Source organism: Perca fluviatilis, chromosome 17 (assembly GCF_010015445.1).
Source record: "Perca fluviatilis chromosome 17, GENO_Pfluv_1.0, whole genome shotgun sequence".
NCBI lineage: Eukaryota > Metazoa > Chordata > Actinopteri > Perciformes > Percidae > Perca > Perca fluviatilis.
Window position 1 is genome coordinate 11152871 of NC_053128.1, and position 27852 is coordinate 11180722.

At 40.8% G+C, this 27852-nt stretch overlaps 2 protein-coding genes across 7 annotated transcripts; one reads left to right on the top strand and one right to left on the bottom strand.

Moving 5' to 3' along the window:
* Window positions 1-896: 896 nt before the first annotated feature.
* LOC120545042 (bromodomain-containing protein 3-like) lies at window positions 897-11624 on the bottom strand. 6 transcript variants are annotated; one of them, XM_039778984.1, is made up of 11 exons: window positions 11431-11624; window positions 9492-9842; window positions 6907-7044; window positions 6690-6825; window positions 4926-5038; window positions 4597-4821; window positions 4366-4494; window positions 4046-4243; window positions 3144-3271; window positions 2762-3036; window positions 897-1706 (listed from the first exon to the last, which is right to left on the bottom strand). In XM_039778984.1, exons 2-11 carry the CDS (start codon window positions 9684-9686, stop codon window positions 1603-1605), a joined length of 1641 nt encoding a protein of 546 aa, XP_039634918.1. In that variant the 5' UTR covers window positions 9687-9842; window positions 11431-11624; the 3' UTR covers window positions 897-1602. The 6 variants fall into 6 exon arrangements, with proteins under 6 accessions (XP_039634918.1, XP_039634919.1, XP_039634921.1 ...); XM_039778985.1 differs by having other exon boundaries at window positions 11421-11624; XM_039778987.1 differs by lacking the exon at window positions 11431-11624 and adding an exon at window positions 11097-11414 and having other exon boundaries at window positions 4061-4243.
* Window positions 11625-12211: 587 nt separating this feature from the next.
* On the top strand, window positions 12212-25692 carry wdr5 (WD repeat domain 5). Its single transcript, XM_039778989.1, has 14 exons — window positions 12212-12399; window positions 13739-13842; window positions 14050-14158; window positions 15071-15144; window positions 15373-15462; window positions 16373-16462; window positions 16601-16684; window positions 17586-17641; window positions 18592-18638; window positions 20706-20781; window positions 20997-21030; window positions 23642-23716; window positions 24336-24423; window positions 25291-25692. The coding sequence occupies exons 2-14, from the start codon at window positions 13765-13767 to the stop codon at window positions 25389-25391; spliced, it is 1002 nt and encodes a 333-aa protein (XP_039634923.1). The 5' UTR covers window positions 12212-12399; window positions 13739-13764; the 3' UTR covers window positions 25392-25692.
* Window positions 25693-27852: the final 2160 nt, after the last annotated feature.

A 27852-nucleotide genomic window follows, 5' to 3' on the forward strand; every position in this document is an offset into this window, starting at 1 on the left:
CGGAGGAACTGGCAGGGGGGCTTTCTTCCCCCAGAGGTGCACACTGTTTACTAAAGAGAAAAAAACTGTTACTGGGAGTTTTACACCTACTCCGTTGGTAAATAAAACCATTAGGCCCTTCCTATCACTCTTTGGTCTTGGCTTTATTAACAAAAATGAATGTACAAAGAGCCTCATCCCAAGTTAGAACAGGGAGACAAGATATAAGCTCGTACACTTTATTTACCAGAAACCAAATTGTTTTTTAAAAATAAGAGTTTGAAACCAAAAAAAAACTTAAAATAACATAATGGGCCCTTCAATGTTTTTCTTTTTTCATGCCGTGGTTCATTTACTCCAAATTACATTCCTGCTTCCTGTTTGGGTTTCAGTATTTAAAACATGATTTGTCCAGGCCTTGGTTGGTTGTTTGTTCATACTGATAACAAATCTACTTGCTGGGACTTGAAACATGTGTCAGACAGCCATTATTTCCTTCTCTTATTTTTTGTCTAAGTTACATGATTGTTGCCAGTTTGGAAGGTCTGCACTGCATTCTCATGCAACAAAGCAGCAGGAGACAGGAATAACAGCGCACGTGGTGTCCTGCTTTGATGGATTACTAAACCCAAAACTTTGTTGACTTTCAAACCACCATGTTGACAAGACTGGATGGAGGGCAAAAACACAATTCAAACACTACATCATGCTGAAAATATTCAGTGTGCAATTTATAGTAAATGGACTACAACATGCCAAACACTGGTGCAGCCCTTTATGAATGCCATTCAGCAGGACTGTTAAACGGTTGGTTTAAAGCAGTGTCTCTACTGCTCTGCTGGGAGCAATGATCACAGATGGCACCCGAAAAGTCAAATGAAATAGCTCAAAATAGACTCAAAATAGAGGTCAAGAAATAAATAAAACTATTTTAATGTAAAAAATAAAAAGGTTGAACTTGAATTGTTAACATACATTAAGTGCAACACTAAAATAAAATAAGTAAAAAATAATAATGTACGTAACAGTATAATGTTACATCTGTTAGACACATTTTCAAGGAGGACGCTTTGACAGATTTTCCTCAACTTTTGTCTTCAGCCCTACCTAGTGGTTAAATTGCTAGAGAATGTATAACAGTAGGCAACTTTGATCACAACAACAGAACATTACAGTTTGTTAGAATCTATCAAATGTTTCTAAACTGCTAATAAATGTTAAAACTGGAAGGCAGGGGTTAAAATAAGGTCTTTCCATAGTTTGATCTAATATAAACAAAAATATAACACAGTGTTTCTATAAAGTATTTGAAAAAGGCCTATCATGTATGGACAAAAATGAGTGACAGAGACAGGATATTGGTTGAAACTCTGATGTTATGAAATGTGCCCCAGCAGCATGCCATCTAGCTAGGTTGTGAATTTATAGTGTCTGATAAGAAAAAAATAACAGTGACGGATATTGCGATTTATAAAGAAAGTGAGAAAAAACAACACTGAATACCAAACACGGTGTGGGAACTTAAATTTTCCAAATATTTGAACATCTAACAAATACAAAAATGACTGTTTTTGAAGAGCCACTCTTATTCGGTCACAAAAGAAATTAAAAGCATTCCAGTTGTCACGAGTCACTGTTTTCTGAACTGGAGTCAGTGGAGGTGCTGGTGGCAGAGTCTGAAGAGCTGCTGCAGCTGACGGGATGAGACACAAGCTGACTGCTCTTCTCTGGATGGAGGCAAGTAAAGGAAGCACCATCACCAACTCAATGATACACACATGCTGGCTGCATTTAAAGTGCTCATATCATGCTCATTTTCAGGTTCATAATTGTCAAACAATAGGTTTACATGGTTTAATTTTCAGAAAACACCATCTTTTTGTTGTACTGCACATTGCTGCAGCTCCTCTTTTCACCCTGTGTGTTGAGCGCTCTGTTTTAGCTACAGAGTGAGGCATCTCACTTCTGTTCCATCTTTGTTGGGAGTCGCACATGCACAGTAGCTAGGTAAGGACTACTAGCCAGTCAGAAGCAGAGTATGAGGGCGTGCCACGCTAGCAGCTAGGCGAGCATTATAACATGTGTTACAAAGTGACCCACGTTTGTCTCTGAAGTAAAGGCTGGACTACAACAGAGCTGTTTGGAGCAGTTTGTGAACAGTGTTTTCTGTTGGAGATGGTAAGTCCCTTTGGGGTGGACTTTGGGCTTTTTCACTTTGTAAACCTATAACGTGCACAAAAAAAGATATATAACACAACAAAGAAAAGGGGAAAAGCCAAAAAGCATAATATGAGCACTTTAAATGTTTTGGGTACTTAAGTATAGGGCTGGGTATCCTTCAAAAATATTCAATAGCGGTAGTGATACCAATATACTGGGGACTTCGATACCGGTTCCTAAACGCTACTTTTTTTTCGAAACCAATTTTATGAAAACAAAAAGAAATGACAACATTACGGCACAAATCTTTTTATTTACTTTTCAGCTCCTACTACGTGAGCCCCGCCTGAGTTTTTCCTTCGTGTCTCTACGACGTGTAACGTTAGACAGCCAATCACCAGCATTATTAGATCTTGGTAGAAACATGCGGCATACTTATTGGCTCACTGACGCTGATCAGATTTACTCCTTACGTCTTGAATGACGAGGCATCTTTCGATACTTGAGAGGTAATTCGGTCTGTACCTCAAAAGTACTGAATTCGGTACCCGGCCCTACTTAAGCATCACCTTAATATCAAAATTGTTCAAAAGGAGGGACAGCAACAAGGTGTCATACTTACTTTGAAATTTCTTGAACTTCTTGTACAGGCATGACTTGACGTATTGCTCCAGCTCGCGCAGAGTGGACGGCTTCAGTATCTCAAAGTCGATCTCGATCTCGTCGGGGCAGGTGTCCCGCATCGAGGGCTCTCGCGTCTGAATGATCTGCACCACGCGGCCCAGCTTCATGCCAGACAACCGGTTGATGTCCAGGCTCAGCTGGTGCTTCTCGTTGTACGTCATCTGCAGACTTTCGTCATCTGAGTCCCAGTCTTTGCTTACCCTCCACGACTGCCTGAAATTCAAAGCAGAGCAGAGCACGCAGCAATGCAGTCAAAAGGTCTCTAATTGGAAGGGACATACTATGAAAACGGGGTCCTTCGGTTTTGGGAAAGGTCCTACCTGGAGCTAGGTTTTTTCCGGCCTTTAAGTTGCCTGCTGTCCTCGTTCTTGTCCTTTTCTTGTTCCTTCTTTGGTTTAATCACCGGGACTTCAGAGAGTGCAGAGAGCTGCTCGTGAACAGCTTTAAGCTGGGTAGAGTGTCAACAGAAATGGGCTTTTGTGGTGTCACACAGTAGTACCAAAACTTTGAGTGCCAAGAAAAATAGCAGCACTAAGAAAACAAGGCAGACAGTAGTTGCTGTGTGCTCACAAGTTGAAGGAGATGCAAATTAAAGTGTAAGATTAAAGACCAGGAAGTCTCTTTGAGCGATTTTACTGTATGCTAGGCCGAGTCTATCTCAGCATGTGATTTTTAATCAGTCAACAATATCCTCTCCAAACAATGAGAGGAGTCAGAGAAGAAAGGAAAGCACATCAGACATACTCTACGCATCTATTTCTCCCTGCTGTATATTTAAGAGCCAGAAAGTAAAGTGACAGAAATATTGTTTTGTGGTGGCAGTTCAAATCTCGTCGCACACCAAATCGTTCAAAAATGTTACTCCCTGTATTGTGCATCATTTGTCGGTCATGTGAACCCACTGTGTTCATATACAGTATGGTGCCAGTTACATCTTTGCAAATGAATGGGCCAGCCATAAGCTGCTGCATCCAAATCATAATGTTTGCTCCAAAAAAGTCATTTAGGAATGAAGAAAAAACATCCACTGATTTGGTGTGTGTTGAGATCTAAACTTATACAAAAGCCCCATTGTTATTACATATACAGAATGTTTTTACAGGTGGCGTGTGAGCAACGCCAGCATTTGTAAGGGAGGCGACACCTTAGATAACTGAACAAGTAATCAGTAAAGCAGGGGTGTTGCTGAACTTTGAGTTAAGAGATCAGTATAGAAACCCACCTGTTCTGCACCCACCTGTTCTTGAAACTCGGCAAGTCGGGTGGCACGCTCCTCTGCCAAGTTTGATTTGTCTGAGTTGGAGGAGCTGTTGCCGCTTATCCCGGCAAAACCTGCGCTCTTCGGGGAAACGGCACTCGGTGGTAAAAACGACTCCACCGGCTCGTCTGGCATCTTTGCAAACCTAGTCTCGAACACACCCTGAAGCAAACACATGCACAGTGATCAAAGGACAATCGAGTCCAATAGAAAGCTGGGCCTAAAGAACCGGTAAAACTCAGTTCAAAGTCTTTATTTAGTCAATTCAATCATTCAAGAAATACCTGAAGTTTTCTGGCCCCAGTGACAACAAAGTGACTTGGAGGGTTGTATTTGTAGCAATTGGAAAAAACTAGCCTAACGTCTGCGGCGAAGGCTTGTGCATCCTGGTACTCTCCTCCATTCAACTTTTTCTGGAAATTAAAAAAAAGTCAAAAAGTCATCAAGACCACATCAAGAAAACTAGATGAACCCTAGGGGAAATGTACTGGTACATGTAGGTGTACAGCTCATACTTTAACAGTGCCGAGATCCATGGGGTATTTGATGATATCGCGGTAATCGTGTAGCCCCAGAGCATCGGCGTCCACAGGCTTGTAGAAGGGCCAGGCGTAGGCCACGTATTTCTTAGACATCATTTCCGCCAGGATATCGTTGCAATACCTGAGCTGTTCGCTCAGTTTGCCCTGTTCAGCTTCGGTATCAGCGGTTCCGCCTACCTTCTGCTTCAGCCCCTTCTTCTTCATTGGCACAAAACACACAAATTTAAACAAATTCACCTCCTGCGCTGGGGGTATTTGAAAACAAATACGATTGAGGGTCAGAAGCATGAATGGCGACTTACTTTTGTGGCGTTGTGTGAATGGTGTCTGGTCGTTGACGGTAAGCTGGAGGGTGTGTAGCTGCCGCTTGGCTGAGATGTGGGCGTCGTAGCTGAAGAACATGTGGTCACATTTCCTGCATACATGTATTAAACACTAATTAAAAGGAAAAGAAAACATCTTGATAGATATATATATATCATAGTATTGTATAAGTTTCAAAGTCATTTAGATTTTTCTCATAACATTTGTATTTACTGGCCACAAGAAGCGGTGACAAACATCCGGTGTTTGTCTTTAAACCAGGGGTCTTCAACGTTTTTAGGCCAGGGACCAATTAGCAAAAAGAGAGACTACTGCATATATTGTATACAATTGAGTTGCATATTAAACTGGGCCGAATGGATGAAAATAAATGGTCATTATTTATACATTGTGATTTAACGTTAAATATACATGTGGAAGACACCGTGAATCTTTAAGCTTAACTGTATGGCTACCTTAACTATAGTAAGCTTATCTTTTTTTTTTCACAAATAGGCAAATTTATGTTTGCTTTTAATATGTTGGATTTATATTAATGTATATTTTCAGACATATTCTAATTTTTGAAAATAGAAACTTTCCCAAAAAAATGTTAAGATAATTTGCCGGCCCCCCTGCACTAACTCTGAGGACCCCCTGTCGAAGATCTCTAATCTGAGCTAAATAAATGAGATCTTTCTGTGTTGCTCTGTGCAGACAGTTTTCCCCTCTGATTTCTAAAAAGCACGCACACCGATCAGTTTTTCTTGGTAGAAGTGAATTTGTGAAAGTGTGCACTGTACACGGAAATGAGGAGAGACACATCCACAGTGACCGTGTTAACAGCCGTATTTTTCACATTTCCAATGTGCATTATAAATCAGGTGGAATGAGAAAAACATGCTTAAGAAGAAACCAGAATTTCAGTTACTGCAAAATTCAACCTTAGTAGAGGACCTAGAAGGGTAGAAAGTATGCCGTTTGGAGCAGTGTCATTTCAAACCGAAAGAAAAAAGAAGAGAGGCAGAGGGTCACTGATGCAGTTAATCTCAGCTGCTGGCTGAGCTGTCAGAGACTTTAGGGTGGCACTGATGTTCATTCAGGCTGAAATATGCAGCTATAAAGTATAATAAGATGGAATGACTGCAATGACAGACGCAATGCTTTGCACACTAAATTAAGGTAAAGACTAGGGGTGCATGATTCACAAAATGTCACGATTTGATGTCGATTTTCAGGCTCAAGATTCGATTCGATTCAAAAACTATTCTCGATTCAAAAAAACAATTCCCAGTATGTAAATGTAGTTACTTTTCCCATGTGATTGCAGTAGACATACAATTTAAAAAATTAATCGCGATTCGAATGTGAATCGATTTTGCACACCCCTAGTAAAAACACATACTTAGAGGGAGATCTTGGTGTAGCCTTTTTCATTTCCTCAACCTTCCTGTCACAAATCCAACTCATCCCGTTGTCCCTGAACAACCTTTTACACACGGTACTGTAGAGCATTCGTCTCACACCTCATGTTTTATTTATAGCTACCACTTCCAACCCGTGTACAAGGTACTCAGCATCCCCTCAATGCATGCACAGCCTTCCTTTATATGGCCCCCGGCTGCTACATGAGTATGTGGTGTGCAATTTATTGAATTCAAGGGACCGGATTGTTGAGATTCAAATTCCTGTTATCTCTTAACTGTAATAATGTGAAGTAGCCTTAAAGCAGCCTTACCTGTTCATACATGCAAGTTCGTTACCTGGAGTGCTACTCTTTCGGCCTTTCCCTTTGGCAGCATGAGGGGAAATCTCCACTTCCCCCTGGGGCATCTGGGCAACTTTTTGCAGGAAAATCTTTTCCACGGCTAGGGCCATCAGCACTATGTCATCTGTAGGCTACAGGAGAGTGAGGTCTATGAGGATTTAGTTTCTGCGAGGCGAACCAGCGTGCTGCATTCCAATCGTGAAGCTCCTCACCTTGTTATAGATGTAGCAGTTGGTGAACATGGTGTTGAAGTCTTGCATACATTCACTTGCACTCCAATAGTAGTTGTTCTCGAGCCGTTTCTTGATGGTTCCCAAGTCCATGGGAGACGTTATTATCGTATGATAATCCTGATTAAGAAAAAGAGTCAGCGTGTCAGATGAATGGAGTCTTGCTTTTGGTTTCTGTCCCACATCTTCAAAAGGATCTGATGAGGAAACGGTTTTTAATAAATCACTTTTATTTGTCACATGAAATTGTACGAGAGAGAATGAATATTAGTGCACAATTCCTGCATTCTATCACTTAATTAAAAGCTTTCTCACTACCAGGATCATTTTAGTTGATCACAAATTGGACCTTATTTTGGTCACAGTTCCTATCAGCTATAAAAACATGATGCCCACCAAGTTAATATGCTCGGAACACGGCGGCATTAACATGAAGTCAGAAGGGACAAGAAACCCAGGCACTGAGACTATCAGACCGTTTTAAATAAACTCCCAGATTAGCCAGATCCATAGGCAAACTGTTAAATGACTACCAATCTTTCTGTTGGTGTACAGTTAGTCCATGCACAGTGTTCTTGTGCAATGAGGGATTATATCCAACATTTCAGGTACGCTCACTTTCAGTTTTACCTATTTACAAAGTGTTTTAGATAATGTGGCTAAAACGATTGCTTGTTTCCAACCTGTCTGATGGTCTGACCAATCGTGTTTCTCGCTGTGTTGTAGTGGTGTCACCATGGTCCTAGATCTCAACAAATAATGTAAGTGGTTACAATGTTATCAACTGATATAAATGATAGCCAAAGCGATGTGACTAACACCCCAACTGTAATAGACTGAAATTATTCTTTCACAACATATCCAGCCATGCAGATAGTTGTCGAGGTTTTTTTGTTTGTTTTTTGCCCACCTGAGAGATCAGTGTAAGAGATTTCTACATCCAACTCCAAAAGAGGTGAATTCCATTCCATTCCAAATTCTACTTCAATTCAACACCAACATCTCACTCCAAAACAGTGTCTGGATTATTACTCTGGATAATCCACGGTTTTAAATTAGGGCTAATTAAGAGTAGAGTAGTATTAATTAAATGAGGTAATCAAAACAATCATAATTGGAGCACCTACTTAAAAGTATTAGGTCATTCATTAGGTACTGACTAGCATGTATAGTCATGCATAAAATGCAGTAACAAAAATTCCAGTTTTTTTTCAGAAAAGGGTTATTTGTTAAGTTATGTATATGGGCTTCACTAACATTGGATGAGATTGAGGCTGAGTGCAGTAGCACATTCCCGTAGCTCTATCCTCACTGCGTTGTTTAAATGGGGTGTGCATGAGGATTAGGAGACAACCAAAACCAAGGGAGAAACAAAAAAATAGTGGTGAACAAAACTTAAGACAAGATCAATAGCTGCATCGAAAGAATGACAAAAACAGAGGAAATTGAAGGATTTAGAAGCAGTTTTACTTCAGTGAAAGAAAAGAGGAAAGCAGGTCACTTCTCAACAAATAAAGACAAACGCATATATATGACATTTTAGACAGATGACAGACAGTTACACAGTGGGAGTTCCTGTGTGAAAAAATGTACCTATGCCACGCGTCCAAAGCCTATATGCTACTTTAATGTTGTTAAAGGTCCAGTGTGTAACGTGTTTAGTTGTTCATTATCAAAATCTGTGTTGCCCGTTCACAAACATGTCATTTTTCATGAACATTTACCTCCACCATCAATTCCAAGTATTCCTTTTGGCTTGAAATTTTACATTTGCATGAACTGGGGTAGACACTCCATATTCATGCGCCATCTTGAAATATGTTAGCCGGTAAGGGACATACTGCTCCGTTTTCGCTGTCACATAATAAACTCACAGGTGCTGCTAATGCTGCTAATGGGTATCGTAGCTTCCCAGCCCCGGGCAAATGTGATGAAGGAAACGTGGAGGACCACACATATTCAAAATCCAAATTTCAGGAACAGGAGTCTTCTTCTTCGCCCCAGAAAAAGAAAAAGGATATTGAAAAGAGCAAGCGACCGGCTTTTTGAAGCGTGAAGGCTACCGTAGCTGTAAAACGTACTTTGAACTGCGTGGCGTGAGAGAGTTGATTGCGATACGATCTCAACGCTAGATGGGAGAAATTCCTACACATTGGAACTTTAATAATACGGTTGGTATCAAATATGCAACTGCCTTTAACAGGGATTTTTAATCACAATTGCAGTTAGTAAAATACCATGTTACAAAGAGCAAAAGAATTACAACTTTCTTACGCCACTATGGAAGCTGCCGATGTGTGTTTAATTCAGGGTTTGAGCTTGTGCTTTTGACTTGCAAAATCTAGGCACAGGGTTAGCTACGGTCTAAATGGGAACGAGTACTTAATGTTAACAATTTGTCCACTTGTCATTGAATTTCTTAATTTCATTAATTTATTCATTTGTTTTTGAATACATAAAACAATAATTACTAACAACAAGCATGACACCCTGTAATGTGCTGTGATAAAGGCTGGATTGAATGCATCTTTTAAAAAAATTGAAGAACACATTTGCAAACTACTCACTGGAAGTCCAAGACGGACTGCATCAACAGGCTGGTGAAAGGGCCAGGCCAAATGGTGCCGCCACAGGGATTTAATTACTACATTCTGCATGTACTTCAGCTGGTTGGTTGTTCGGCCTGGCCTGCTGGGGTTGGTCACCTCAGGAGGCGGAGGATTCACAAAACGTGGATGGTCTGGTTGCTTGTCTGCTGACATGATGGCAGCGACTGGTTTTCAACAGGTGAACAACATCAACGTCTGCTGGTTGCTGTCATCATTGTGAATTCTGTAGTTTCCGTCTGTCAGCTTATCAAAGGCTCTGAGGGATTGGTGGCTCCCTTCATTCATAGTTTTCATACCAGCCAAAGGGATCTGTTGACATTAAAACAGAGCTATTAGAGTGTGTTGGGCCAGAGATCATTCCTATAGTTCAGAAATACAAAACCAGCAGCCTCTACTGAAAATGTAGCCTAATGCAACTATGGTTGACCTACTTTCAAATTTGGATGCAGCACAGGGGTGGTGGGGATGGACTCTCAAAAAAATTAAAAAATACACATACACACACATACCTAAATTTGGACAACGGGCACAGACAAAAACACAACAGACTCCATACCAAGGTACACTGTCAAAGTTTAACTTGGTATGTAACAAGACATAATTGAAGTTGAAATGATCCTTATGAACAGCTCACATGAATACATGTCTGGTGGTTCTCTACATTCACAGCTAGCTAACGTTATAGGATACTGAGCTGTCCGTCCATGTTGGCATGTTTTTCAACTGTTTAATTCAGGTGTTATGAGTGCCAGTGATGACTGATGTATCAACCAATTCGTTATTTTATTGTCACTTTGTACGGGAATTAAACAAAGAGAGTTTTATAGCTGAAGAAAGGACGGACATAGAAACTGTGTAGCGACATAGGTAACCTAAGTTACAGTAAGTTTATAGCAATACATAAACCTAACGTTACTGACTTTAACCCTTGTGTGGTCCTTCGGGTCCCAGTGACCCGAAGGACCACACAAGGATTATGTACTTCCCTTTACTTTGTTTAGAATTGCTCTCTAAACCCTGTTTCTTGTAAAGTAAGTAAGTAAAGTTTATTTCTAGAACACATTTAAACACAGTTTAAGCTGACCAAAATGCTGTACAAACAAGAACTAAGGTGCTGTATTAACCCTTGTTTAGAGAGCAATTCTCAACAAAGTAAAGGGAAGTACATAATCCTTGTGTTGTCCTTCGGGTCACTGGGACCCGAAGGACAACACAAGGGTTAACCTCTTTGCATTGACACGTTAGAGTAAAAGCTGACTTGAAGCTGGACAGACAACGACTTGTAAATAATTAGCTTGACAGGTTTAATAAAAAAAAAGTAACGCTACGTTAGCAAGGTAAGCTAACAGAATGTGCAAACGTGTGGTGTGGGAAGCTAACGTTAAGAAAAGTAATTAGTAGGTAGATAACTAGCTAGCTAGTGTAATGAGTTGTTAGCTTTATTTAAGTTAACGTTAGCTAGCTAGCTGGGGAAAGCAACGTGCAGTGCCAAAAACTTATAAACACAAGTCACCATTAAAAAAACAATAAATAGTTGTTAGCATAACTAAGAATACTGCCCACCGTTAACGTTATTCGGGATTTTACATACAATGGCCAAGTCCGACAGTCCTGCTTTGTTTTGAGGTCGTATTTTAGCACAGGCAACGTGTTCCGCACAGATTGACGGGAGAGTCACAGGTAACGTTAAAAAAACAAAACATTCAGGACAGCTAACGTTACTGGAGTTTTTAATAACTCCTTTGCATAAGAAGGCACGTTGAAACGAGAGTTCAGGGGGTGCTCTCATTCAAAAGATACACCCAGCAAACAGAGGTCCAACACGAAACCCCTGTTAACTCCAGAGGGCACCGCCCGACAAACTTTAAAAACTGAAAACGTTCTTACTGAAACAAACCTGATGCAAGGAACGTGTCCCCCTCGAACGGAACGTGCTCTCCTCCTCCTTTAACTTCATTGGCGGAATGTGAACCTAGGTGGACAGCGCTACCTACTGTGCTGGAGTCTGTCGAGCAATTCTATTATATTAAGGTATTGACGCTGACTAAAAGGGATATGTCCAACTTACTCGTCGACATTTGACCGTTATCTAACTGCCCTGACGAGGAAAATTATTAAAACGTAATATGACTAAATGAATAAAACGAATGACCGCGGTAAAGTTGGTTTTATATTGGATTCGAAAAATCTATTATGCAGCCTGCCCTTTTGACCTATTTATGTCAAACCACTTTTGGTGAACTACACTAACTACACATTGCACAAAGCTTCTTTTCTCAAAAAAACCATCCTTTAATTTTGAAAACATGTTTTACTCTTACTCTTACTTACTGTTTTTTTTTTTAAATAAGTTTTGTGCAATGTGTAGGGGAGTAAGCTGAGGTTCACCAAGTGGTTTGACATGAATAGGTCAAAAGGGCAAGCTGCATAATAGATTTTTCGAATTGTGTCGAATATCCAACTTCCAATATAAAACCAACTTTACCACGGTAAACGAATGTGCCCCTTACCATGATGTTAAAATCACTAACCCAAGTACACATAACACATTGTCATTTTAAATCAGAAAACAACATTCTCAGCACGGTGAATTAGAAAACCACTACTGAAATCAAAGTGACAAAATAAATATATTTGCCTTTGGTCTGCTTTGTCCCTCATTGGCTCCCGTTACTTCTGAGGGAGACACGCATGCGCAAAGTAGCACCACCACACCACATTCCCCGCTTCTCGCAGGCAAACATCTAGAAGCAAAGCCAAATGATTTATGTGTTCTCCATGATCGCCTGAATAAAAAATACGCGAATTTCTCGTTCCGATCTTTACGAGGAGTAACAATCTGACCGTGAAGCTGCAATAAATCCCTGTGAGTATTCGGCGTATGTCTGATTCCTCATTGTTTGAATGGAGGGCCCCTCCGTGGCAGCTCAACCAATTTGTCAACAGCATCAATGCATGTAGCTAAAGCAGACGACTAACGTTAACGTTACATGCCATGGTCAGACTGGTATTAGCTCTCGTATTAAACCAGTTGATATAGCTACGTTTGGGTTGTTATTTCTCTTGGTCGGACTTCAAATCCTTAGTGTTGAAATAAATACATTACGTTAACATTACAGTATGATGACGCTAACGTTAACTTGTTAGCTAACGTTACTGTCAGAGTTGAACTTCCCAGCGAAGAAAATCCGTGTCGCCCTTTGTTTAATAATTATCTTATCAAATGTATTGCACTTAAACACGAATTAACGTTAGCGTATTTGTAATTAATTACAACTGGCTTGAGTTATAGACTTAGCTAGCTGTCTGTATGCAATTTTTACATTTAGGTGGCTAGCTAGCTAGCTAGTCGTTTTAACTTTAACAAAGCCAGTTAACGCCATCTAGCTAATTGCTAACTAAAACAAACCGCTACACGTAACGTTATAGATACAGGAGAAAGCAGCCACACAGTTAACGGGATTCTAACGTGAGCATCTAGCTAAACACTAGGCAAAAAAATGCATCCTGTGCCAATAGATTTAAAGACAGCATTTACTGAGAATTACAGCATCCTTCCCCGTAATTGCATAGTTATGACTTGTCTCCTCTAACGTTAAAAAACACTCGTAGTTATAAGCATAACTATCAGTTTGCTAATTTTGTCAATTAAATGTGGCATATCACGTTACTGTACAGCACTCACCTGAGTAACATTATGGAAGTATCCATTGGAGAAATTAGTGTTGCACTTGAAGACCAACCAATGCAGATAATGATTGAAATCATACATTTGTGTAATGTACATGTACATTACATTATCTACATGAACATTACACAATGCACTAATCATTAATGCATTATTCGAATCAGTGACTAATGTATCACTAATGTGCTGTCATGTGACACGGTCTCCTTATAACGCAGACCTTTTAAAACACTGTTTGGCGATGTCATGTTGGACGTTGTCAGCTGGCCGGGGCACTACAGCTGGAAATTAGCCGTTGAGGCTAAAGCTGCTCCTTTTACTGTATAGTTAATTAAAGGGGTCTGTCCACGACATTATCAACTAATAAACTAAACCTGTAAAGCCTGCATGTTGCTGTGTCTGCCTCAGACTGCGTGCAGTTGGTTATGCATTTGTTCCACGTTGGTTGTGTAATGTAACCGCACTGACTGACTTCTAAAGAATTCCCTATCTTCATTTATTTCAATATCTGTTTCAGGATCAGTAGATGCTCATTTCCTCAGCATGGCGACAGAAGACAAGAAACCAGAGACGGACACCAAACCTCCAGTTGTTCCATCAGCATCTGCCAGTCAAAGCAAGGTTTGGATTTTTTAATACCTTAAGCGTTTCCTGCAGCTTCCCCATTCTATTGAAACTACAGCACACATTGGTTTATTTATTGTCATTTATGTCATGGTGGGAGCGTTCACGTTTTTGTTTTTCTTTTAATGTCATTTCTGGATAAAAAAAATCAATGATTGCCCATTTTTTTCACATGAGTTCTTAATGTTTTGTTTTCATTTACAGTCTGCACCTGCCAAGCCAAACTACAGCCTGAAATTCACATTAGCGGGCCACACTAAAGCAGTCTCCTCCGTCAAATTCAGTCCGAGCGGGGAATGGCTCGCCAGCTCATGTGAGTTCTTCCTCCGTCTTCTCTGAGTTTCCTTTAATCACAAATGGGCCTCTGTAAAACAATTAGGGCTGCAATAACCACTATTATGTCTGATCTGCCAACTATTTTCTCAATCATTTAGTCTATTAACCCTCGTGTTGTTTTCCCCTTCGACCGTGCAACTTTTTGTTTTTCTTGGTCAAAATTTAAACTTTTTTTTTTTTAACGTTTTGGTCGTCTTTTTCCAAAACTTGTTGCTTTTTCCCCCACAATGTTTTTGTCACTTTTTCCGATGTTTTTGTCAATTTGTTCCTGTGCCTTTTGATGTTTTTGAAGCTTTTGTGGACATTTTTCAACGTTCTTACATACATTTTTTTAATTCTATAAAATAAATAAAAACATCAAAAATAAAACATCAAAATGTAAAGAAAGTAGTGGGCTGATCATTTTTTACTTGTGAAGAGCATTGTGTGGCGTTACTTTTCTGAAAATTTGGTTGAAACCCCCCCCCCCCAACACACTTTTCTGATAAAGAAATCTTTTAAAAATGGGTCAAATTTGACGCGAGGTCAACACCAGGGTTAAAAGTTAACGTATGATTTTAAAAAAAAAAAAAAAAAAAAAAATGGCATTCACAATGTCTCGCGTCTTCATCACCGTGGGCTTCAAGGAAGCACAGAATGTTTGGCGGTTTTGGTTAAAAAAATGTCTGAATTTAAAAAATAAGTCAATTTAAAAAATAGTTGGCAATTCATTTTCTTTAGATTGAATAATCAACATATCATTGCAGACCACTATACATTCTATTTTAAGCTATTTTGTTATTTGCCTTTAGCAGTAAATATGCCATATTGTAAAACAAATGTTTAGAGTAGTGAGCCTGGCTTTATGGAAGCTGTCGCGACACTGAACACGTTTGGTTTCTCTTCACAGCTGCTGATAAACTCATCAAAATCTGGGGGGCGTACGACGGCAAGTTTGAGAAAACCATATCTGGACACAAACTTGTGAGTTTAACAGCTTGTCATCTCTGCTTTTAGGTTGTGGTTTGATAGGTGGGATTGTATTTGTCATACGTTCCTACCCATCTGAAGTACTTGGGGCTTGAAAAGAGATGATTTTAAACAGTGAGGCATGGTTCTACTGTTTTTCCTTTCCTTACATTGATTCCATCCTTGCTGTCCTACTCCGCACCTCGACTACGGGGCTCCTAATCATTCCCCCTGAACCTGCAGGGTATCTCTGACGTGGCCTGGTCCTCTGACTCCAACCTCCTGGTGTCTGCATCGGATGACAAAACCCTCAAGATCTGGGACGTCAGCTCGGTAAGAGAGCGGATTGATCGACTATCTTAGTTAGGCCTCCTGCACACTGGCTGCGTGGCGTTTCTGTTGCGTGTCGGCTGCGTGGCGTTTTCTATGTCTTTACACACCAGAAACGTGTCTGGCATGCTAGCCTCGTCTGTACACATGTAGGTTTCCCATTGATAAAATGAAATAATATATACTGATTTGATTACAGCAAAGACAGCGTCGGCAGTATTGATGACAAAATAGGCATTTATGTCAAAACCTAGAGACTTTCAGACATCAAAATGTCATTTATTAAATGTATATGTGTCAAAATGACATATAAACATCTTTTCGTATTCTATTTTGCCTGGAAATGCTTCCCACACGCTTGCGTGTCGCGTGAAAAATAGGCGTCTGTCCTATTTCTAGCATGCGCGTTTTCGACGCGGTGAGACGTGCGTGTCACGCAGGCAGTGTGCAAGCTCTGACCCGTTAACATGGGAGCCGAAATAAAAACGGACACGCCACGCAGCTGACACGCTCACGTCACGCAGCCAGTGTGGAGGAGCCCTTAGGCTAAATGAAATGAGTTACTGTATCACTGGCAGTACAGTCAGATCCGTATGCTTGGGGCCCACTATATCGCTGAACTAAGCGTGCACCACTATATATAAATGGTAGACGCAAAGGCTGCAGCAGGGGCTGACACAGCGTCTTGTAGCATTACACATTTATAAAGTATGAAAATGAAATCCATGCACACTCTTTACGATTCATCTCTGTGGTTTCTGTTGAAGTTAAATTTTGCGATCACCATAACGGGGGGGGGGGGGGGGGGGGGGTTGGGTGGCGGGTGGTTTTTTTTTGGTTGGTTTTTTTTTTTTTTTTTTTTTTTTTTTTTTTTTTTTTTATTTTTTTTTTTTTTCTTTGTCTTTTCAACTAGGGGAAATGCTTAAAAACTCTAAAAGGTCACAGCAACTACGTCTTCTGCTGCAACTTCAACCCCCAGTCCAATCTCATCGTGTCTGGATCGGTGAGTACGAAGCTTCTGGCATCTAACGAGCTGTAAATGGAAAACAGATGTTTTCTAAAGCAAAGAATGTCTCTGTGTGGTTTAAAAAAAAGAAAGTAAAACGCAATATAATGTTATTTTTTTTTTTTTGTCTTGCAGTTCGACGAGAGCGTAAGGATATGGGATGTGAAGACCGGGAAGTGTTTGAAAACATTACCGGCTCATTCTGACCCTGTCTCGGCTGTAAGTTTGTTTTTATTGTTTTTATTCTTAACAGAACCCATATTGTAAAAAGGGAGATTTCCATGTATATTGTTGATTGTAAAGCAGGTCGAGGTGCTATAAATACTGTTAAAGTATCAAAGTCCACTGCCCATATTCAGAAACTGTGTCTTTAAACGAGCCGCCAGGACTTCCATACGGTTATGATTTCACAACTCATTTTATATATATTTTTTTTTTATTATATATATATATATATATATATATATAAAAGTGTAGCTACAGTGTTGTTACAGTCATTCCCCGTCTGCAATGACAGAGAGCACAGATGCGGAAAGCCCGAAAAACACTGACCAATCTGAGCATCCTGGGCTCTAGCAAAATCCAATTTTGCTAGTTTGGCGGCGGAAAAAAAGGGTCCGTGCGCCAGGCGCAGTGGTACAAAAGGGTTGTACTTAGTGTCTTCATTAATTCATGGGTGTGTTTTGGGCGTAACATGCGACAAACCAATCATCGAGTGTCATCTCCCATTCCCTTTTAAAAGCCAGGCGCGTTTGGACCTCGGCGCATTGCTATTATGATGGCAGATTTGCACCGTAATATTTTATAATAATAAATTAATGCTATTTAAACGACGCGGGCGCTGGACGGGAAGCGTTGGTCTTAAACTAACAAAAGCGTCGGGCTTTGCGCTGCGCCGGGTGCAAGATAGGGCCCAGAGGGTGAATGTGGGTGTATTCAGACAGACCGTATGAGGAAACTAATTGAACATTAAAGCATGTAAACATGTTCTAGTAGAAACCCAAAATACAAGTATGAACGTGAAAATGAGCGTGCCATGGGACCTTTAACAGTAGCAGAATCTCCTAGACCTGAGACTAGCGTGGTACAGTAATGTGATGTGATGTGTCTCGGCTTGCAGGTTCATTTCAACAGAGACGGCTCCCTGATCGTGTCCAGTAGCTACGACGGCCTTTGGTGAGGACAAACAGAATTATTACCCCCTTTTTTTTTTTAAATAATTTTTTTTAACCTTCACTTGTCTCGATCACTAGTTCACATCCACTAATCATGGTGCATCTTTGCCCTCGGTAATGGCACATTGAAAAACAAACAAAAAAAGCGACACAGCGAAAAATGCCAAGCTGTGGTCCTCGTTAGCAGATCACTGCTCAGTCCGTTTAAGACCTAATGGATCTCATTTGTCACAGTGCGGCAAGCAATTACTCGCCATTTAGTTTTTTTTTCTGCTTTCAAAAGTCAACAGTGAAGACGATTATTCGGGGGTCTCATAGCCGCTTGAGTAAAAACGTGCAGGATGTGTGCTAAATAGAAATGGCCCACACGAGCGTAAACGCCCGTGTCATGGTTTGACAAATAGCACGCACGGAGCCTGCAACACAAGGAGAGAATGTTCCAGCAGATGTCATTTAATAAACCACATTCTCATTATATTTCTATGCAGAAAAGCTCATTAGCATCGTTAACACCAGTATTCTAAAATGACAATGCTATGCTCGCATTCAGTATCTTTTAATTAAAGCGTCTAAACGCGGCACGCAAATAAATTAATAATTAATAATCTATGCATGTTGTTGAAATTGCATCACAAATTGAATAGGCCTGCTGCCGTGCTTGTCTGCGTGTCTGGCTGCTGCTGTGACTCTCAGACAGACAGTTACGTCATCGGGAGTGTGTTGGAAAAAAACTAATCCGAGCTGGTCTGGTTCGCCTGGCGACACTTCCCACAGCACATACTGGATTTGTGTTGCTGAGCTCGATCCAGGGAAAGTCTTTCTTCCACTAGGGTTTCCCCCAGTGTACCTAACAATGAAATGTCATAATAATAATAATAATAATAATAATAATAATAATAATAATAATAATAACCCCTAATCAAATCAATGTGTTCTTTCTTCTATTCCCAGCCGGATCTGGGACACAGCGTCGGGCCAGTGTTTAAAGACACTCATAGGTAAGATCAGCCAGCATGTGCGGTGCCTTCAAGGCCCTCTTCAGTCCCCATTGACATTGTTGCATTTTGTTCACCTCATTTTCATTCACTTTATTACTGAAAATAAGTTCCAAGATGATGTCATTGTTTATTGCGCGTTGATTAGTGATCATCAAATAGGAATTCTGTCTGAATGGACGCATCATCAGATGTCGATTCTCTCTGAAGATGCTGTTATATTATATTTAGATACTAGGGGTGGGAAAATAAATAGAAAATCAGATGGATTGTGATTTTTTTTTTTTCGCCACATTTTTTTTTTTAAATCGATTCTTTTCCCTAGAATCAATATTTTCTATTTATTTATTTATTTTAACCAATGATTCAGCTAAATATTTTCTCAGGGCTCGACTGTAACTGTTTGGTGGTCTCTGGTTGTCCCCTTTGGCAACCAACTGTTTTTTTTTTTCTTCCATATATTAAAAAACAAATCAAAACTTCCAAAACTGGAAAATGTATTTCAAAAGAAGTCTATATTGATGATACAAACAGTGATCCGATCGGTGACTCCAAAGCGTGAGCCGTTGCAGCCCTGTTTGAGAGGGATGGGAAATGATATTGCAAGCCATTCTCTCGTCGTTTCATTATTAAAATGTGTGGTATACTTGCATAAGAAATGCATTGCTCCAAATATAAAACATAGCAACCGTATCGTCAATTCCAGCAACCAAAAGCTGATGCCTGGTTGCCGAGCCGGCAAAAAAGTCAGCGTCGAGCCCCCGTTTCTGGTTCTACGGTACGACATCATTTTGGACAAATGAAATAATGCTGCGTTGATGCCATCTGGGAATAACAGGGACCGCCCCCGTGGTTACGTAGTTTTTCCGATTGCTAGTGTTCACATGGTCGGGGGATGCGTGTTCTTCTTCTTCGGTTATATTGGCGTTTGGCATAACGACTTGCTGCATGACTGCCACCAACGGTTGGCCGTAGCCGAGAGCATCAGGTGGGTAAAACATGGAGGCCACAATAACAAAAGATGTGCTGCCGTTTTCTTATGTGAGCATAGAAACAGCACTAGGGCTGGGTGATACGGACATCAAATATCACAATATTTTGAAAAAAATACCTCAAGATCGATACCGCAGCGATATTGTAGTGTTGACTATCGGTGCCTTCACAAAATATTTACACAATGAGATTTTTGATAAATACTCATCAGTAATGTGGATATAATGACTAAGTGGGTAAAGGCAAATAATAGAACAGTTACAACAGTTTATAAAATGACAACTTTACTGTAATGTAGCCTTTAAAACCAGGAAAAGAACACTTATGCCATATTATGATATCCAAAATCTAAGACGATATCTAGTCTCATATCACAATATCTATATAATATCGATATATTGCCCAGCTCTAAACAGCACATGTGTTATCTGCAGGACAACGTACGGGAAAGGACACGGATGAGTTTTTTTTATATATATATATATACACACACATATATACAGGCCTATTTATGAATAATTTGAAACATGTTTTGTCTGCGTGTTTCTTGGCAGAGGCGTTTGTCCACAATAAACGGTTGATTGTCATTGAAATGTGCTCAGTGAACCAAAGTCGCCGACATCAAACGTCAGCTGTCACCAACTGGGAAACTCGGTTAGCAAAATCCAGCCCCAGTTTCCCACCTCTGATTCCCACAGGAAGTGACGTGAATGGTGACGCTTTCACTGGGGAACAAAAAAATTTCTCCGATGTCCATGAACGCAGCATAAATGTCTGACTGACTGACTGACTGACACGTGATGTGCGTTCTTCTTAATAAACAATTAGTTTTTAGAAACGTCTCATGATGTATCGCCTCTAGAAGTGTATTATTACTATTATTTCTGTTCAAAGAAGGAGAAGTATCGAATCGCAATGAATGACAAAGCGCCATACAAGTGGAATCGCCACCTGTGTCTCGCGAAAAGAAACGAAATATCAAAAACGTATATGGTGTGGTTCCCAGCCCTGTTAGAAAACCATTGAGTTGTGGTTTGTGCGCTGACGCGGGCCTCCTGTTGTTTGTGTCTCCGTCAGATGACGACAACCCTCCTGTGTCATTTGTGAAGTTCTCCCCCAACGGGAAATACATCCTGGCTGCCACGCTGGACAAGTGAGTGTTAACGCACCTGCACTGGAGCGAACGGTGTTTTTTGATTTTTGCCAGCAGAGGGCGGTATAACATAGGGCACTAGTTACACAAAGTTGTCCTCAGCTGCAGTTTGTGTACATGATAAATGTGTGATTAAAAGACCAGGGGGTTTGACGAAGTTGTTTTGATGCTGTGTGTTTAACCCGTGCACTGCTGGATTTGGGTTTACTTTCCAGCACGCTGAAGCTGTGGGACTACAGCAAAGGAAAGGTAAGCAGCTGTTCACACATTTTCAATTACTATTTTATTCTTTTATTTGAAAATACAAAAAAAAAAATCTTCTAGCTGGTTTTTTTTTAAAGGCTGCAAATAATGTTTACAACAGAGAGGCAAAGCCCCCCCCCCTCGCCTTCCGGTGGACCACCACGGGAGCTTATTTCAGAAGAATGAGCGCGATAGTGAATGGCGAGAGACAAATAACCGTTTGAATTAAGCCATGATGTTCCTCAATTTAAGAAAGACCATTCTGAAGGTCCAGATGGTCTCCGTTTGTCTTCAAACTGTTGAAGTATAAGACTAAGAAAATCCGTAATCAGAAGGACTACTCACCCAGACTGACCTCATCAAGTGGCGTATGTATGCCGTTTTTGCGCGTTACGACGCATTATCGCTTTTCAGCGTGTTTATCAACGCCGTTCGGCCGCCAATGACCTACGTTACTTGTGAATTTTCGCCGTAGCGAGTAGTATGAAAGGACGGAAGTCCGGATGGGTAAAATACAGGACTTTCACCCAGGAGAGCCGGAATCGTGTCCCGCGTGTGGCGTTTTTCAGCCGTTCATTTTTTTAAAATGTTCTTTTCCTAAACCCAACCTTTTTTTTTTTTGTATAATGCTGTGACATTGTTCTCGAGTAGTTCGCGCACGTTCGCGAGGATGCTGCGTGTATGTTTACATCCGCTGTATACAGCGGATGTAAACATACACGTGGATAGCTCAACATGCGTACAAATAACACGCCATTTGGCTTTAGGAAAGTGGCGTGCATGTTGTCAACCCAAAGTCGTATAAGTGACATCTCGCCGAGGGGCCGACGGCGGTGTGTTTGGTACGGGGATGGCCCGGTACTCGGGTCTCGCGCGTTCTTCGCTGGCTAAAAGGCAGCGAGTCAGATGGCGCTCCATGTGTTTTGAGCGAGCGACGTGTTGTGTTGCGAGACGAGAGATGTAGTTCGCCGAGCGGTTTCACACAAAACCAGACTGCCGTGTTATCGTGACGCATAATCGCTTTGTAGCGTGCGTTTGTCAGCGCCGTTTGGCCTCCATTGCCTTACATCACCTTGTGATTGCGTGTGAATTGACGCCGTAGCGATTAGTATGAAAGGCCGAAAAATCCGCGCTGGTCGGGGTTGGAGGATGGGTCAAACAACAGGAGGGGGTCGTGTCCCGCGTGTCACGTTTCCTAAACCCAACCCGTCCGCTGTACACGCGGATAGCTCCAAATGCAACGTCCCGTTGTTCGGCGTGAACATACCCGCGGATAACTCCAAATGCGTACAGCCACTTGGCTTTAGGAAAGTGGCGTGTATTTTAACGCAATGTCATGATGTCGCGTTGACAAAACAGTGGTACTACGAACCTACAATGGACCTTTTTTCACAGCAGACATTTTGACTTGTCATAGTAGGAAAAGCCCAGCTGAAATTGATAACCTTAACGATGGCTCAGTTCCATCAAGTGTCCCAGTGAGCTATTTCAGTGAGTCAGCATGCACAATACCAGGGCCTCTCCTAAGTGGAATGCAGCCATCAGTAATGGTTTGGAATTCACCATTCAATAGTGCTGTTCCTACTATGACATGTCAACATGTCTGCTGTAAAAAAGCTCTATACATGGCTCAATTCAAACGGGATGACATAATTAGTTTGTGGAGAGCCCTGTTCATCTCGAAACAAGGTCTCCCGGGGTCACCCTCTGCCTCTCTGTAATGTCTCATGTTCACATGTAGTTAAAGCGCCCATATTATGCTCATTTTCAGGTTCATAACTGTATTTTAAGGTTGTACCAGAATAGGTTTACATGGTTTAATTTTCAAAAAACACCATATTGTTGTTGTACTGCACAGCTCTCTCTCACTGCTGCAGATCCTCTTTTCACCTGGTTTCTGTTTTAGCTACAGAGTGAGACCTCTTTTCATCTTCTTCTGTACTATCTTTGATTGCACTCGCACATGCGCAGTAGCTCAGATGTAGAGCATGTCAGCTAGCTAACTCTAGAGACAGTAAAAGAAAGCCTGTTTCTCCAACTTTGGTCAGTTACAAGGCAGGATTAGCTGGGAGACTTCTAAATGAGGGCACACATGTAAGTAGTTCTTTTGTAGATTATGGTGAACTTGTGTGTGTTGTAGCAGTGCTTTGCTATTGAGAACGACGTAGCATGCTAGCGTTAGCATTAGCGTTAGCATGCAAAATGAGGTTGTGGTTAGCCAGCTCATTTCGGACTGTGACGTCACAGTCCGAGCCGATTTTGAACAGCTCACCAGGAGACTGAAGGCAGGACACATTCAGAAACCGTATCTCACTCAGAACAGCATGGATGGATCTTTTTCAAAGTTTGTATGTGTGTGGAAGCACCAGAGACACAAAAGAACACCCCAAATCCCAGAAAAAGTGTTTTTTTCATAATATGGGCACTTTAAATATATCAGGACGCATCTCACTCCCCTGGCTTGTCTTATTCCTGAGTCCACTCGCATGAGAGGATAACCAAATTAGAATACATGTGTTTACTAGGAAATTGCTTGAATGCGTCTGCTGCTGATGCTTCTAGTTTTGACCGTGTGACCCAGAGAAATTAACTTTACATTGTTCCTCCGACATTCCAGTGCTTGAAAACCTACACCGGCCACAAAAACGAGAAGTACTGCATATTCGCCAATTTCTCCGTCACCGGTGGAAAGGTAAGACCGAGTTTCTGCAGGTTTCACCAAGTCAAATTTAAGACCTTTTTAAGACCGTTATGAATGAAATTTAAGACCTTCGTCACAACATCAACTAAGCCCTATATTAAACTATTTTTTCATCACTAAACCTGCACTTCCCCCCGTAGCTGAAGAATAACAAATTGTACAATCCCAAAAGAGACTCGCGCCAAATAACACAAAAGCTGATTGGCTGCAATAGAAGTTTGCATGTTTGTCCCATTTGTAGTTGTAATACAGCGGCATTCTATTTGGACTAGCCTGACAGAACTACAGCGCCACGGAATCAAAAAGAAAAAGAGCATTAGAGGTAGCTAGGTCTTAAAACGATTTAAGACCTAGAACCCAATACTTGAGCCAATTTAAGACTTTTTAAGACCCCGCGGAACTCTACGAGCACGTGCGAGTGTTAACAGCTGATGATTAGTTTCCTTCGTTTAGCTGCACACGGCGGTCCCAGTCATTTCGAAAGCGTGACATATAAATACACAAACTGCGCCGGCGCAGTTTGTGTATTTATATGTCACGCTTTTGAAATGACTGGGACCGCCGTGTGCAGCTACATGGTAGCTGAAGCTAAATGGCCGCTGTCTTGCAGTGGATCGTGTCCGGCTCCGAGGACAACATGGTTTATATCTGGAACCTGCAGACGAAGGAGATCGTGCAGAAACTCCAGGGCCACACAGGTACAGGGAGACACGCTCACTTTGGTCTTTTTGACAGCACCGATATGTCAAAGTCTTAACATGCTTAAACACTTTGTCCTAACGCAGACGTTTTGCTGTCTTTCACTAAGCAAATCAATTATATATATATATATATATATATATTTTTTATTTTTTTTTATTTTTATAAAAAGGTCCCATGGCATAAAAATGTCACTTTGAAGTTTTTTTAACATTAATAAGAGTTCCCCCAGCGGCTAGAAATGGTGATAGGTGTAAACCGAGCCCTGGGTATCCTGCTCTGTCTTTGAGAAAATGAAAGCTCAGATGGGCCGATCTGGAATCTTCTCTTTATGAGGTCATAAGGAGCAAGGTTACCTCCCCTTTCTCTGCTTTGCCCGCCCAGAGAATTTGGCCCACCCATGAGAGAGATACATCATGGCTTTCAAACGAGCAAAGTGGCAATTGGTCAAGGCCACACCCCCTCTCCTCCTCAATAGCATTTAAAGCTACAGACACAGAAATGGCACATCCTAAGGAAAGCTCATTGTGGGACTGGTTCTAGTGGCTGTAATTCTGCACAAAGGCTGAATTTCGGGAAAGACTTCAGATACAGTATTAGGGGACCACTAAGGTCTATATAAAAGAGACTTCAGATACAGTATTAGGGGACCACTAAGGCCTATATAAAAGAGACTTCAGATACAGTATTAGGGGACCACTAAGGCCTATATAAAAGCATCCATAGAGCACCATGTCATGGGACCTTTAAGACATATACAGTATTTGTGGGTCTGTGTGTGAATACGTTGTATTATTATATTTGTAATATGTTTCTAGAAATTGTCGTGCAGTTCTTAGCAACCTTTCGATTTTCCTTCTTTTCAGACGTCGTCATTTCGACCGCCTGCCACCCGACAGAGAACATCATTGCGTCGGCGGCTTTAGAAAATGACAAAACCATCAAGCTATGGAGAAGCGACTGCTAAGCCTTTTTTTCTTTTTTTTTTTGGCCATTGATTTTTTTTTTTTTACTTTTTTTTTTTCTATGTTTTGTTGTAAGAAAAGAGGACTTTTATTCTAACAGAGAGCTCCTGTGGGACGCAGAGGGCTTTCAGGTAATGAAATTGAGCAAGGAGAAACCAAACGAGAGCCACGAGCCACATACAGTACATCAGCTCACACCAGAGGCCCCATCTCACATACTGTGTGTGTGTGTGTGTGTGTGTGTGTGTGTGTGTGTGTGTGTGTGTGTGTGTGTGTGTGTGTGTGTGTGTGTGTGTGTGTGTGTGTGTGAGAGAGAGTGTGTGAGAGAGAGTGTGAGAGAGAGTGTGTGAGAGAGAGTGTGTGAGAGTGTGAGAGAGAGAACGTTGCCTCCACAGGGAAGCTGGAGACCTTTGTCATACTCTACAATGTTGATGCTCTGTTGCGGTGCTTCACTTTTTTTTTTTTGACATTGCATTAACTCTGATGTCACAGCTTCCTACCAACTCCCACACGCACATTTCTGCTCGTTTTCAATAAATGTAATGCTTATTTGGCTCTTCTACGATTTCTTTTGACTTTTTAATTTGTCTGTGTAATTGTGTAGTGTTGTCTAAATAGCGTCAGGGTGATTTAACTTTGACATCAAGCTTTAGGTATAAAAAAAAAGAAGGAATTAAATCTAAGGATCCCTGTGGCTTTTATTTATTCAAGTGGCACCGCTATTGTTTAATAGTTTTTTTTCCGTAATATCCAATGCCAGATCTCAAGTGTGCGCGGTGTGCCATGTAAGGAGATATATTCAGAGTTTGTAAGTCCTGTTAGGGCAACAAACCTAGTGTTGGGCAAGGATGTGAACAACAACAAAAAAAAGAGGACAAAACGTCTCAAGAAAAAAATGATGTATGATACCACAGATATAGTTTGACAGTTACAAAAAAAAAAACTCAAATGTGATGCATTTTTTTTTACAGTCAGTGTTTGAGAATTTAATGAAGTCGCCCCCCTCCTTGACGGTTTCTGACAGTAACCAAATGCAGTTATTTAGTGTTCTAGGAGCTGTACATATTGTGCTTTGATTCTTTTTGTTGTTCTGCTCTCTTGTGCTTGATTAGCTCTTCCTGTAGGCTAGTTGTGCTCAGGAAGCCAGCAGCGTCATGTCCTCTGTAGCTAACCTGCAGTTTTGTGGAAATGCATGTTTGCATTCGACAGCTATAACCTGCGACTTAATAAAACCAGTTTTTGTATGTTTCATGTTACCGAGTCCTGAGTGAATGTGATGTTGAGTTTTTTTTTTTTTTTTTACATGCATCTTGCAACATTACACAAAATCAACCGGCAGCAGTCAATCTCACTTTGAGTTGGTTTTTTTTAATAACCTTTTTTTTCTGTCCATGAAAGATAGAACATCAGAGTACAACCCACAAAGAACAGATGACAAAATTCCATCTCCTTAAAAATTGACAAAAATTAAAATGAAATAAGACATTCCCATCTTTGCAGCGACAGGTTGAAAGAAACGGCGAAGTAAAGGCGACACAGTTAGCGCGGTGCCAAAGCCAACAATTCCTCACGCTTACATTTTCAATCTGAAAATGGCCTCGTTGATAAGCTTATTCCACAACGTATACAACAGCCCGCAGAAGAAGAAAAACAAAGCATGGGGGACAGTACACAAGCAAGGGATAAAATTACCTTTGTACAAAAATAGATCTTTTTTTCCAAGTGTTTTTTTTTTTTTCTTTTTCTTTAACATTTTACCGTCGATGCAACAAAGAAAGCAGTGATTGTGTCACAAGCTCAGCTTTTCCTGATTACACTTTTTCAACATACAATTTGCCAAGCAACACGCACATTTGGGAGGGTTTAAAGTCTTAACCTTTCATTTTTTTATTTTATTTCATCCCTTTAGTTTTTCTTTTCTTGTTGAGGTCCCATAAACTGCTGAGAAGCTGCTTCTTCAGCGACTCTGCTGGTTGATCAGGATCGATTTGTTTTTTAGAAAGTCACGGTTGAAATGCAAAAAAACCGCATCAGATATTTTTTTGGGGGGGGGGGGACCCCCACCAGCATAAAATCTCTGAGTTGTAGAACAGCTTGGTCCGAAAGACTCGTCTCCCTCTTTCAATGTTGGAAATACTCAAGGAACAGATCGGTCGATATATATTTATAAATATATACACATATACATATTAACAAAATAGAGCTTTAGGTTATAAAGCGTTCATGTAGTTGATCATTCCACGTGGACGATCCTCTCTTTATCTAGTCAACAAGATCCGTGTCGGTTCGGTTTCCTCGCACATCATCCACTTTATGGCTTTAGAGACCTGCGCTGGCTCATCACAGTGAACTCAAGAGGACAGAGACATCAGGGGGTTCTTTTAGTCACCCAGTCGAGAAAACATATAATATTAATATCTGCTTGATTCAACTCGGCAACAGTCCTCTTAAAAAGAAAAAAAA

Excerpts from the sequence above, each read along its gene's own strand:
- wdr5 (XM_039778989.1), top strand. The coding sequence starts at position 13,765 with ATGGCGACAGAAGACAAGAAACCAGAGACGGACACCAAACCTCCAGTT. Across the intron at positions 16,685-17,585 it reads ATTCTGACCCTGTCTCGGCT|GTTCATTTCAACAGAGACGG; the intron begins GTAAGTTTGTTT and ends CTCGGCTTGCAG. Across the intron at positions 24,424-25,290 it reads GAAACTCCAGGGCCACACAG|ACGTCGTCATTTCGACCGCC; the intron begins GTACAGGGAGAC and ends CCTTCTTTTCAG.
- LOC120545042 (XM_039778984.1), bottom strand. The coding sequence starts at position 9,686 with ATGTCAGCAGACAAGCAACCAGACCATCCACGTTTTGTGAATCCTCCG. Across the intron at positions 6,826-6,906 it reads ACTGCTACATCTATAACAAG|CCTACAGATGACATAGTGCT; the intron begins GTGAGGAGCTTC and ends ACTCTCCTGTAG. Across the intron at positions 4,822-4,925 it reads ATTCACACAACGCCACAAAA|AAGAAGGGGCTGAAGCAGAA; the intron begins GTAAGTCGCCAT and ends GTGCCAATGAAG.